The sequence below is a fragment of the Pristiophorus japonicus genome, chromosome 19 (genome assembly GCF_044704955.1).
Source record: "Pristiophorus japonicus isolate sPriJap1 chromosome 19, sPriJap1.hap1, whole genome shotgun sequence".
Taxonomy (NCBI): domain Eukaryota; kingdom Metazoa; phylum Chordata; class Chondrichthyes; family Pristiophoridae; genus Pristiophorus; species Pristiophorus japonicus.
Window position 1 is genome coordinate 77,479,248 of NC_091995.1, and position 13,853 is coordinate 77,493,100.

At 52.1% G+C, this 13,853-nt stretch overlaps 1 protein-coding gene across 1 annotated transcript in view; it reads right to left on the bottom strand.

Annotated features, from left to right (window-relative positions):
- Nucleotides 1-2,024: 2,024 nt before the first annotated feature.
- Nucleotides 2,025-13,853, bottom strand: part of LOC139230271 (protein shisa-9-like) — a 148,119-nt gene continuing 136,290 nt past the window's right edge. The window contains exons 8-9 of the mRNA XM_070862099.1: nt 7,870-8,019; nt 2,025-2,386 (exon numbers count right to left, since the gene is read on the bottom strand). Of these exons, the coding sequence (XP_070718200.1) occupies nt 2,025-2,386; nt 7,870-8,019 (512 nt within the window). The remainder of the gene's footprint in view (nt 2,387-7,869; nt 8,020-13,853) is intronic.

Consider the following 13,853-nt stretch of genomic DNA (forward strand, 5'->3'; position numbering starts at 1 on the left):
TAACTGCGTATCTTTCTATCGCATGTGTTTATCTAGCTTCCCCTTAAATGTATCTAGGCTATTCGCCTCAACCACTCCCTGTGTTGGTAAGTTCCACATTCTCACCATTTGTACTTTGGCGAACTTCAAACCTGTATTGTTCTCAGAGCTCAGAAAACAAATGTCGAAATGGAGGGGAAAGGCAGTGATGAAAGGGTGGTGAAAGGCGGTGATGAAAGGATGGTGAAAGGCAGTGATGAAAGGGTGGTGAAAGGCGGTGATGAAAGGGTGGTGAAAGGCAGTGATGAAAGGGTGGTGAAAGGCGGTGATGAAAGGGTGGTGAAAGGCGGTGATGAAAGGGTGGTGAAAGGCAGTGATGAAAGGGTGGTGATGAAAGGGTGGTGAAAGGCGGCGATGAAAGGGTGGTGAAAGGCGGTGATGAAAGGGTGGCGAAAGGCGGTGATGAAAGGGTGGTGAAAGGCGGTGATGAAAGGGTGGTGAAAGGCGGTGATGAAAGGGTGGTGAAAGGCAGTGATGAAAGGGTGGTGAAAGGCAGTGATGAAAGGGTGGTGAAAGGCAGTGATGAAAGGATGGTGAAAGGCAGTGATGAAAGGGTGGTGAAAGGCAGTGATGAAAGGGTGGTGAAAGGCAGTGATGAAAGGGTGGTGAAAGGCGGTGATGAAAGGATGGTGAAAGGCAGTGATGAAAGGATGGTGAAAGGCGGTGATGAAAGGGTGGTGAAAGGCAGTGATGAAAGGGTGGTGAAAGGCAGTGATGAAAGGGTGGTGAAAGGCGGTGATGAAAGGGTGGTGAAAGGCGGTGATGAAAGGGTGGTGAAAGGCGGTGATGAAAGGGTGGTGAAAGGCGGTGATGAAAGGGTGGTGAAAGGCAGTGATGAAAGGGTGGTGAAGGGCAGTGATGAAAGGGTGGTGAAAGGCGGTGATGAAAGGGTGGTGAAAGGCAGTGATGAAAGGGTGGTGAAAGGCGGTGATGAAAGGGTGGTGAAAGGCGGTGATGAAAGGGTGGTGAAAAGCGGTGATGAAAGGGTGGTGAAAGGCGGTGATGAAAGGGTGGTGAAAGGCGGTGATGAAAGGGTGGTGAAAGGCGGTGATGAAAGGGTGGTGAAAGGCGGTGATGAAAGGGTGGTGAAAGGCGGTGATGAAAGGGTGGTGAAAGGCGGTGATGAAAGGGTGGTGAAAGGCGGTGATGAAAGGGTGGTGAAAGGCGGTGATGAAAGGGTGGTGAAAGGCGGTGATGAAAGGGTGGTGAAAGGCAGTGATGAAAGGGTGGTGAAAGGCGGTGATGAAAGGGTGGTGAAAGGCGGTGATGAAAGGGTGGTGAAAGGCAGTGATGGAACGAAGCACAGATGTGGATTTCGGAGCTTGAGAGCGAGGCACTCTAAGCATGTTGGGATTGTGCCATTGGCCGCTGACAGCAATGTGCCCCTCAGACAGGGCGAGAGATTCGATTCGCTAACGGTAAGCAGCCAGGCTAACCGGAGGCTCACTCTCGCAGCCCGAAAGACACCCACTTCAGCCTGCGCCCCTCCCCCCCCCACCCCCGAACTAAATCCATGGACCCTGATGGGCCCCTCAGCTGGCCCAGGGGGGGGGTGGGAACATTTGTGGAAATTTGGGTTATGGGGGGGGGGGGGGGGAGCAGAAGATCTTCACCAGGGCCCAGTTTAGCCACGTGAAGGTGGCCACGTCTTGTCCCGCCGGGAGTGAAGGCGCGAGAGGCTTGGCGAACAAACTGCCAACCAGGCCTCCAGCCTCTGGCCCTGTAGTCCCGCATCGGACCCATCAGCCACCTTGGAACTCAAGCTCGCGTGGAAGCAAGTCATCCTCGACTCCGAGGGGCTGCCGAAGAAGAAGAGGAATGTGGGAGCGTGGGGTTGTATCGCATGCAATGAGTTGTGGTCGGGGCTTTATCGCACCCCCCCCTCCCCCCCCCCCACCCACCCATCCCGCCCCACCCCCGCCCCCTTTCAGCTCCCTTTTTTGTTGTGGCCTTTAGTACAACCAATGATTTCTCACTTGGAGCCGTCACACGGTGACTTCTGTCTTGCTATTGGTGGACAAGTGTCGCTGGGGCTGCTTGTAGTGCAGGGGAGGGCTGAAGATCTCGGGCAAGTGCTCGATGCTGTACTGCCTCCGGCCGGCGTACATGTGCCTCCGGCCCATGGGCTGGCTCTGGTCCCAGCCCTTGTAGCTGGAGTTAAAGAGAGGGTGCGTGTTCATTTTGCTGACTTTGGTTTTCTGGCCCGGTGTCGCCGCCATGAAGCCGCAGGCGTCCCCCGCCTGCCTGTCCTTCTGGTGGTGGGCCACTCCGGGGAAGATGGTTCCTGACGGAGGCAGGTCCATCACCGGGTATCTCTTCGAGTAAAAGTCGTCGGCCACTGTTTCTGCTGCAAAATAGGCAAGAAAGATTCAGAAATAGTTTGTGTATGCGTGTGTCTGGATATTTGTGTGCGCGTATATGGCAAGTACCGCAGAGAATGGAATACGGCCAGGGTAGTCTCCTGGACTAGTTTCGATCGCCTGGATGGGTCGGGGAGGAATTTTCCCATATTTTTTTTCTCTCTAAATTGGCCTGGGTTTTTATCTGGTTTTTGCTTCTTCCAGGAGATCACATGGCTCCGGTTGGGGGGGTGGGGGGAGTGTAGAATGTTTCGGTGTAAGGGGTGTCGCAGTTGTGTGGGGCGGACTGGTTGGGCTGAGTGCTCTTTACCTTTCCGCCATTATTCATTGTTCATTGTTCATAGGTTTATATGTCACCTTTAGGGCTGCTGACCGAGGGCCGTGTGGCTCTTTGTCGGCCGGCGCGGACACGCTGGGCCAGAATGGCCTCCTTCAGCGCTGTAAATTTCTATGTTTCTTTTTCTATATATGTTGTTCTCCTTGGAGAAGAGAAGGCTAAGAAAGAAAGACTTGCATCTATATATAATAACAATAACTTTTATTTATAAAGCGCCTTTAACGTAGTAAAACATCCCAAGGTGCTTCACACCAGTGTTACAGACAAACAGATACATTTGACACCGAGCCACAGAAGAAATTAAGGCAGATGATCAAAAGCTTGGTCAAAGAGGTAGGTTTTAACGAGCGTCTTGAAGGAGGAAAGAGAGGTAGAGAGGCGGAGAGGTTTAGGCAGGGAGTTCCAGAGCTTGGGGCCCAGGCAGCTGAAGGCACGACCACCGATGGTTGAGCAGTTATAATGAGGGATGTTCAAGAGGCCAGAATTTGCGGAGCGCAGACATCTTGTGGGATTGTGAGGCTGAAAAAGATTACAGAGATAGGGAGGGGCAAGTCCATGGAGTGATTTGTAAACAAGGATGAGAATTTAGGCAAATATAGCACCATTTACGACCACTGGACGTCTCAAAGCGCTTTACAGCCAATGAAGTACTTTTTGGAGTGTAGTCACTGTTGTAATGTGGGAAACACAGCAGCCAATTTGCACACAGCAAGCTCCCACAAACAGCAATTTGATAATGGCCAGATGATCTATTTTAGTGATGTTGATTGAGGGATAGATATTGGCCCCAGGACACCGGGGATAACTCCTCTGCTCTTCTTCAAAATAGTGCCATGAGATCTTTTACGTCCAGCTGAGACGGCAGACGGATCCTCGGTTTAATGTCTCATCCAAAAAAACGGCACCTCCGACAGTGCAGCACTCCTTCAGCACTGCACTGGGTGTGTCAGCCCCCTAGATTTATGTGCTTAAGTTCCTGGAGTGGGACTCAGAGGTGAGTGTACTACCCACTGAGCCACAGCTGACACTGACAGAGGAGAATTGATGAAGGTGTTTACAATCATGAAGGGTTTAGATAGAGTAAATAAAGGAAAACAGTTTCCAATGGCTGAAGGGTTGATAACCAGAGGGCCCAGATTTAAGGTAATTGACAAAAGAACCAGAGGTGACATAGGGGAATACGTTTCCAAGCAACGAGTGGTTAGGATTTGGAATGCACTGCCTGGATACAGATTCAATAGTGGCTTTTAAAAGGGAATTGGATAAATACTTGAGGGAGAAAAAACTGCAGGGATATGGGGAAAGAGCGGGGAGTGGGACTGACTGGATCGCTGTTCAAAAGAGCCGACGTAGACTCAATGGACCGAATGGCCTCCTCCTGTGCTATGATTCTACATGCGTATATACGTGTATGTATGTATGTATGTGTGTTTATGTGTGGGTGCATGTTTGTGCGTGCAAATAGCATGCCTGTATGAATGTGTAAATGTATGAGACACACACAACAACAACTCGTATTTATATAGCGCCTTTAACGTAGTGCAACGTCCCAAGGCGCTTCACTGGAGTATTATGTGATAAAATTGTGTCACCGAGCCACATAAGGAGAAATTAGGGCAGGTGACTTTGTCACAGAGGTAGGTTTTAAGTAGCGTCTTGAAGGAGGAAAGAGAGGTGGAGAGGTTTAGGGAGGGAGTTCCAGAGCTTGGGGCCCAGGCAACAGAAGACATGGCCACCAATGGTGGAGCGATTATAATCAGGGATGCTCAAGAGGGCAGAATTAGAGCAGCGCAGACATCTCAGGGGGTTGTGGGGCTGGAGGAGATTACAGAGATAGGGAGGGGTGAGGCCATGGAGGGATTTGAAAATAAGGATGAGAATTTTGAAATCGAGGCGTTGCTTAACTGGGAGCCAATGTAAGTCAGCGAGCACAGGGGTGATGGGTGAGCGGGACTTGGTGCGAGTTAGGACACGGGCAGCCGGGTTTTGGACCATCTCTAGTTTACGTAGGGTAGACTGTGGGAGGCCAGCCAGGAGTGTGTTGGAATAGTCAAGTCTAGAGATAACAAACAGACACACCCATAAAAGAATCATCTAATCATGTAATGAAGAGACGTTTTGTTTTCCCATTGGCTTGGGAAGGGGGGAACACTGTGAGGATGGACGTGTGGGGGGAGGGGCGGTTGGCGGCGGGAGGTCATGTGATGAAACCTCCAGGAATAGGCCCAATCAGAGTTGGCGACCCTACCCCGAATAGTCCACAAGGGGGCTGTGCTTTGCGCTCAACCTGCCTTCTTCTTACATAATACAACACCGGGACATGTTCCGCAGTTCTGATGTTGATCAGTTCATCCTATTTACTCAACGGTGAAGCTGGTTCCGTTGTGGTGTCAGACAATGGAAGTTATAAAGCACTGCCGCATCAGCAAGTGCGAGTTATCACTCATAGAATCATAGAAAGCTACAGCACGGAAGGAGGCCATTTCGGCCCATCATATCCGCGCTGGCCGACAAAGAGCTATCCAGCCTAATCCCACTTTCCAGCTCTTGATCCGTAGCCCTGCAGGTTACAGCACTTCAAGTGCACATCCAAGTACGTTTTAAATGTGGTGAGGGTTAACCTTCTCTGCTCTAAGGAGAACAACCCCAGCTTCTCCTGTTGCCTGCACTGGAGAATTTTAGCTATGAGGAAAGATTGGATAGACTGGGTTTGTTTTCTTTGGAACAGAGGACGCAGAGGGGAAACCTTATTGAGGTGGGTAAAATTATGAAGGGCCTAGATAGAGTGGATGGGAAGGACCTGTTTCCCTAAGCAGAGGGGTCAACAACCAGGGGGGCATAGATTTAAAGTAATTGGTTGGGATTTGAGGGGAAATTTCTTCACCCAGAGGGCGGTGGGGGTCTGGAACTCACTGCCTGAAAGGGTGGTAGAGGCAGAAACCCTCACCACATTTAAAAAGTACTTGGATGTGCACTTGAAGTGCCCCTACAGGGCTACGGACCAAGAGCTGGAAAGTGGGATTAGGCTGGATAGCTGTTTGTCGACCGGCGTGGACATGATGGGCCGAAATGGCCTCCTTCCGTGCTGTAAATTTCTATGATATGATTCTTCAGTCTATCCACGTAACCGAACTCTCTCATCCCTGGAATCATTCTCATCTTTTCTGCGACCTATCCAAGGTTTTCACATCCTTCCTAAGGTTGGAGCCAGGAGGCGTCAGGCTTGTTCTCCAGCGTGTACAGAGTTAAGTCACTGGGTGACTACAATTGGCCCAAGGGAACGTTCGGCCGTGATTCCTGGTCTTGGAGCGCTGCTCGTGGCACCCTACTGGACGGTATGTGTATGTGCTGCATGATTGTGGCGGAGGTTCGGCGAATGAGGGTACGGGGCCCAGAAGAGCCGAGGGCCCTGGGGCAGCACAGGCCAGCCCACACTGCCATATGTGTGCACACTAGGTCCATGCAGCAGAGCAGGTCTCCAGTCGTCCTGGTTAACCCTTGCCACTGGACCAAGACCTAGCTCTGTCGAGCCCGTGTAGTGGCTGGTGTGCAACGGCCACCCCATGTTAAAAAAATCCACGCACAGGCATCTTCCACCCCCTCAATTGGAGTTCAGGACATTGAAATATCTGTGAACTCATGTGGAAACAAGTCATCCTCGGTCGAGGGACCACCTATAATGATGATGATGTATGTGCTGCGGTCCGAGGGGAGGCGGACCAGGCTCTGCCCGCGGGGATGATCACCAGAATGATACTGGGGCTTAAAGGGTTAAATTATGAGGGCAGGTTGCATAGACCAGGATTGTATTGCCTCGAGTTTAGACGGTTGAGGGGTGATCGACTTGAGGTTTTAGAAATGCTAAAAATAGAGTCGATAGAGTAAACACAGGGAAACTATTTCCTCTGGTGGGGGGAGTCCAGAACAAGGGGCCATCACCTTAAAATTAGAGCCAGGCCGTTCAGGGGTGATGTCAGGAAACACTTCTTCACACAAAGGGTGGTGGAATTTTTTGTTGTTGTGTATAGCCCTGCAAGTTATGTTTGATGATTATTTTGTTACAATTACTTCTTCATTAAGGAGGGAGAAATGTAATAGAGCTCCACCTAGTGGACTACTGCTCCACCTAGTGGACTAGTGTGATAATGCAACAGCTGATGTAAATGCAATAAAAGGGTGATGTTGACGAGTTTCTGTCGATCTATCGGGGCCGAAATTCAGGCCCGGCATAAACCTGGCGCACTTACCTTTTTTTAAAGTGTTTTCACCGCCGAGTACGAACAGGTTGACTCTTGATCGACATTCAGCTCTTTGTCATTTTTTTTTAATCGGCCAGGAAGTTGGTCATAATGGGGGCGGTAAGTGCTGGTGTGGGGCGGAAGTGGGGATGGGACGGATTCTCCGCCGCTGTCACTCAGCAGCGGAGCGGTGGTGACATCATCGCGCATCTGCCTCGCCACGCTCTCCCCTTAACCCAGGGAGGGTTTCGGCCGGGCACCCAAGAGAAATAAAAACAAAATGGCGGCCGCGGCAGTGGGCCCCCGACTTTAACGGCTGCCACGCAGCGCGGGCTCACGGGGAGAATGCAAGGTGCACTGACAGAGAACGCTGTCGGGGGCACGCTTGGCGGGCGTTAGCTTTTCGGGAGATGGGAGGTCCCAGCGGTGTGCGCACTGCTGACGCACTTAAAGCCGCTTGGCAGCAGCGAGGCGCAAGTGGGGACCGCCAGAAAAATCACCCGTGCGGAATTTTGCGGCCAAATCGTCGGATATTCCGGTGCTAACGGGCCTTACCGGGAGGCTGAATTTCGGCCCCATCTTGTCTGCCCTGTGATGTCGTAAGGAATAGATTACAGGCAGTGGAATCTGGAACTCTCTCCCCCAAAACGAGCAAATGGAGATTGAGATCGTCAGGTTTTTAATTGGGTACGGTGTGAAGGGACATGGAGCAAAGATGGGTAAGTGGAGCTGAGGGACAGAGCAGTCATTAAATGGTGGAACGGGCTTGAGGGGATGGACGGCCTACTCCTGCTCCTGGTCCACTGTAGGCGTGTGGACCTGATGACCCATCGCTGCCCGGGGGGATGCTGGGTGATTATGGGCTGGCGGATGGCACTGCTCAGACGCGACTTACCCACTGCCTTCAGCGTGGCGTATTTACTGTACTCCTGACCCTGGAGGGGAGCAGAGGCCATCCGCTGCAGAATGTTGTTGTGGGGGTGAGGCAGTCCCATCTGGGAGACACTCGGCGACGCAACAGAGGCGTTATTCAGGTGAGGCTGATCTGTGGAGGCAAAGGAAACGCAGAGCGTCGTTTGAGTAAGGCAGTCGCGCCAGAGAAATCTTGCATTTCTATAGCGCCTTTCACGATCACCGGACGTCCCAAAGCCCTTTACAGCCAATGAGGCACTTTCGGAGTATAGTCACGGTTACAATGTGGTAAATGATCAAAACAAGAGTCGATAGGGTAAACACAGATCTTTCGGACAAGTCGTTAAACCGAGGCCCCGTCTGCCCTCTCAGGTGGTTGTAAAAGATCCCAGGGCACTATTTCAAAGAAGAGCTGGGAAGTTCTTCCCGGTGTCCTGGGGCCAATATTAATCCCTCCATCAACATATTAAAAACAGATTATCTGGTTATTATCACATTGCTGTTTGTGGGAGCTTGCTGTGTGCAAATTGGCTGCCGCGTTTCCCACATTCCAACAGTGGCTACACTTTAACAGTACTTCATTGGCTGTAAAGGGTTTTGAGACGTCCGGTGGTTGTGAAAGGCGCTATATAATTGCAAGTCTTTCTTTCTTTAAGGTAGGAAACGTATAAGAGGCCAACAAATGAGACAATAATCTATTGTGGAGAGTTGATGGGGCAATGGGCTGGACCAGTAGTCTGAGCTTCCCCCTCCCCCCACACACAGAATCACTAAGCCACACAGGTCAGAAGGACCCTGGTTCAATCCCCGGGAGTCTGCTGAGTTCACTGATCTTAGCCTGGAGAGTCGGGACTTCAGCAACTGCCCTCCACACCCCTGAGTTAGTCAGGTCAAAGAATCAAAAGAAAAGAAAGACTTGCATTTATATAGCGACTTTCACGACCACCGGACGCCTCAAAAGCGCTTTACAGCCAATGAAGTACTTTTGGAGTGTGGTCACTATTGTAATGTAGGAAACACGGCGGCCAATTTGCACACAGCAAGCTCCCACAAACAGCAATGTGATAATGACCAGGTAATCTGTTTTTTTGTTACGTTGATTGAGGGATAAATATTGGCCAAGACACCAGGGATAACTCCCCTGCTCTTCTTCAAAATAGTGCCGCGGGATCTTTTATGTCCATCTGAGAGAGCAGGCGGGGCCTCAGTTTAACATCTCATCTGAAAGACGGCACCTCCAACTGTGCAGCAGTCCCTCAGCCCTGCACTGGAGTGTCAGCCTGGATTCAGAGGCAAGACAGAGAGTGCTGCCCACTGAGCCACAGCTGACACTGCCAGGGTTGCTCCAGATTGTTCTCCGCTGGAGGCTGTATGCGGACGTTGAGTGAGGATAGAACCAGAAATTCGGCCGGGGGTTCCTTTCATAAAGAAAACCTCCGGGAAGACGTTCAACTCGGAGTTGGGAACCCTACCCCAGCCCCGAGGTGGACTCTCCCAGGTTGGGTGGGACATAGCTGGTGCCAGGAACACACCATTGTCGGCTGAGGGGGGGGGAGTGGGGGGGCAGGAGGACGGTGTGTGGACAGTCCTGTCCCACCGTGCTCAGAGAGGAGCAGGGCCCCTCGGAGAAAAGTGGTGGCCCCCAATCCTGAAATATGCAGCAGGGGTTTCACAGCTGGTTCAGCGCACACTGCTGTAGCACACAGCAACACTGGAGAAGGTGCAGCAAAGATTTACAAGGCTGATACCAGAACTGAGCGGTTCTAACTATCAGGATAGACTGAACTGGCTGGGGCTCTTTTCTCTCGAGAAGAGATGGCTGAGGGGTGACCTCATAAAGGTCTTTGAAATTATAAAGGGGTTTCATAGGGTAGGTGTAGAGAAACACAGAAACAGAGAAACATAGAAAATAGGTGCAGGAGTAGGCCATTCGGCCCTTCGAGCCTGCACCACCATTCAATATGATCATGGCTGATCATTCACCTCAGTACCCCTTTCCTGCTTTCTCTCCATACCCCTTGATCCCTTTGGCCGTAAGGGCCATATCTAACTCCCTCTTGAATATATCCAATGAACTGGCCTCAACAACTCTCTGCGGCAGGGAATTCCACAGGTTAACAACTCTCTGAGTGAAGAAGTTTCTCCTCTTCTCAGTCCTAAATGGCTTACCCCTTATCCTTAGAAAAGAAGTTCCCACCAGTGGAGGCTGGGGGGGCGGTTGGTAGAGAGACCGGACAAGGGGCCATCAATATAAGATAGTCACTAATAACTGGGCGGACTGGTTGGGCTGGGTGCTCTTTACCTTTCCGCCATTGTTCATTGGTCATAGGTTTATATGTAACCTTCAGGGATGCTGACCGAGGGCCGTGCGACGCTTTGTCGGCCGGAGCGGACACGATGGGCCGAAATGACCTCCTTCTGCGCTGTAAATTTCTATGTTTCTATAAATCCAACGGGGAATTCAGGAGAAACCTCTTTACCCAGAGAGTGGTGAGAATGTGGAACTCGCTGCCACAGGGAGTGGTTGAAGCGAATAGCGTAGATGCATTTAAGGGGAGGCTGGATAAACACATGAGGGAGAAAGGAATAGAGGGATATGCTGACTGGGTGAGATGAGGTAAGGTGGGAGGGGTCTCGTGTGGAGCATAAACCCCCGCATAGACCAATTGGGCCAAATGGCCTGTTTCTGTGCTGTACAATCTATATCATTCTATTGCAGAATTTTATCTATGAGGAAAGATTGGATAGGCTGGGGTTGTATCCTTTGAAACAGAGGAGGCTGAGGGATGACCTCATTGAGGTATGTAAAATTATGAGGGGCCTAGATAGAGTGGATAGGAAGGACCAGTTTCCCTTAGCAGAGGGATCAAAACCAGGGGGAATAAATTTAAAGTAATTGGGGGGAGGGTCAGAGGGGATTTGAGGGGAATTTTCTTCACCCATTGGGGTGTGGAACTCGCTGCCTGAAAGGGTAGTAGAGGCAGAAACCCTCACCACATTTAAAAAGTACTTGGATGTGCACCTGAAGTGCCGTAACCTACAGGGCTACGGACCGAGAGCTGGAAAGTGGGATTAGGCTGGATGGCTCTTTGTCGGCCGGCGTGGACACGATGGGCCGAAATGGCCTCTCTCTGTGCTGTAAATTTCTATGATTCTATGTAACACAAGGAACGGTCCCAAGAATGCTGCAAACCCTTCGAAACGTGCAGGGTTAAATAAAGCTATTGCGGTGTATTTATTTATAGAGAGGGAGGGCAGGGGTAGGGAAAAGGCAGAGAGCTGGAGGCAGGTCTATAACGAGCAGCGGAGAGGAGGCACATCTACATCTAAGGCTTCATCCAATGTGTCAGCTCAGATCTAATTACAGACGCACCATCCTTCACTGGGAGACTAATCAATTAAGCTTCACAGGCTAGCAGTGGTAATTAGGCCATTTTGCCGCGTCTCCCATTAAACTGCCGGGACTGGATGGTTCTGACATTCACTAGCTCCCGCTGAGTGTGGCGAAGCCCCTCGGGCCAAACCTAATTGTAACCCACTTCGCAGGTTGGCTCCGAGCACGGCTCAGCGAGTACTCGCTCGTTCCTCACAGCCTCCGTTCCCTGGGTACGATTCTCCCGTCTGCTCCCTCAGCACCGGCGCTGTGAGCTGAGTGAGAGGTGGGCAGAGAGTCCGTCGGGAGCAATAAAGCAGCCCCATCGTTTCCGTTCCCCCCCGGGCTAACATCTTTATATACACAGGATCTGGCCTGCCACAGCGGGCTGGATGCAGGGATTAATTCTTGAGTCCGAGCGTAGCAGGCCCGAGGGACACCCGATATTGGGCCTCGTTTACATCAGACCGCCCAGCTGCACACGCCCACAGGGCGGCCCCCAGGGAGCGAGCCGGTGAAAAGGGAGATCCTCGGAGAGGGTGGGAAGCAATCATGAGGGAGGGGGGGCGAGAGAGGGAGGTGGCGAGAGGGAGAGGGAGGGGGCGAGAGTTGGCGGGAGGGGGCGAGAGGGAGCGGGAGGGGGCGAGAGGGAGCTGGAGGGGGCGAGGGAGAGAGGGAGAGGGAGGTGCGATTGGGGGAGGGAGGGGGCGAGATGGAGAAGGACGGGGGATCAGGAAAGGGGTGAGGGGGAAGATCGGCAGAGGGAGGGGAGGGAAGAGCCGGAGAGGGGACGGAGGGTACGATCGGGACAGGTGGTGCGGGGGGGGCGGGGGGGGAGGATCGGGAGAGGGAGTGGGGAGGTCAGGAGAGTGGTGAAGATCAGGAGAGGGAGGGGGGGGGGAAGAGCCGGAGAGGGAGCGGGGGGGGAAGAGCCGGAGAGGGAGGGGGGGGAAGAGCCGGAGAGGGAGGCGGGGGGAAGAGCCGGAGAGGGAGGCGGAGGGGGAAGAGCCGGAGAGGGAGGGGGGGGAGGATGGCAAATATGAGCCAGCAACAGTTTTCGTCATTCCTGCTACTCCAGGCCCCAGATTGCGTGTATGTGAGGAAACGAACGGTGTTGCTGACGACCTCTAGTGACCTCTCCGAGGGCCTGCGATTGAGCCGACTGTAGACCATGTTGCCCTGGCCGAGTTCAGGGAAGACGAACTTTACAAAAGGGGGCCTCAAACAGGCATTAGGCCCCTTACTCGCCTATGCAGAGGGGTGAAAGCCTGTTTCAGGCAGGGGCCCTGGACGCCTCTTTACTCAGCCTTTACCAATATGGCGGGCGGAGTGTTTCCCGGGCTGAATGTGAGCGCTCACGCCCCCGCCACGTTGGGGGATTAGACATCAGCGTTACGCCTGTAAAATGGGTGAGGCGTGGACTGGTGTCCTTGTCGTGCTGAGGGACTGAGTTTGCAAAGTACAGCATGTCCTTTCCCTTCTCCCCATTGGATTCCACGTTCCCTTCTCCCCTCCTGAAGGTATCGACTGAAGCTGGCTCGGGTTTCACAGGCATTGGCAGCCTTCCACCACCTCACCCAGGAGGCTACGCTTCACGATCCTCAACACTGCCAGCAGACTAATAGAGTGCGGTTGGCATCACATCCCGGCCTGAGCCTAACCATATTCGGTTTCTGTACCCATGCAGTTGCCAGCAAGGGGTCATTGAACAGCAGCCAGCGCACTAACCCTTCCTTATTTAACCCCTTGTCGAGCCGATGGACGCTGAGACCTCTCATCGCCACTTCATCAGGGCCCCAGCTAAAACTAGCACAATCCACTTGTTTTTACATTAAGAACATAAGAAATAGGAGGAGTAGGCCATTCGGCCCCTCCAGCCTGCTCCGCCATTCAATAAGATCATGGCTGATCTTTGACCTCAACACCACCGTAGGGTCCAAAAATCTATTGATCTCGGCCTTGAATATACTCAACGACTGAGCCTCTGGGATAGAGAATTCCAAAGATTCACCACCCTCAGAGTGAAGAAATTTCTCCTCATCTCAGTCCTAAATGGCCGACCCCTTATTCTGCGACTGTGCCTCCTGGTTCTAGACTCTCCAGCCAGAGGAAACATCCTCCCTGCATCTACCCTGTTAAGCCCCTTAAGAATGTTATATCTTTCAATGAGATCACCTCTCATTCTTCAAAACTCTAGAGAATAGAGGCCTAGTCTACTCAATATTAGTTCCTTTTTAGAGTCATAGAGTGATAAAGCGCAGAAGGAGGCCATTTGGCCCATCGTGTCTGTGCCGGCTCTTTGGAAGAGCGATCCAATTAGTCCCACTCCCCCTACTCTTTCCCCATAGCCTTGAAAATTCTTCCCCTTCAAGGATTTATCCAATTGCCTTTTGGAAGTCACTATTGAATCTGCTTCCACTGCCCTTTCAGGAAGAGCGTTCCAACTCACAATAACTCGCCGCGTAACAAAGAAAATCTCCTCATCTTGCCTCTGGTTCTTTTGTGAGGAATATCCCAAGGTGCTTCCCGAATGGAAATAGAGAGAGGGGGGAATGGAGCTGCAGAGGGAGAGATCAGGACGGGGAACTGAAACG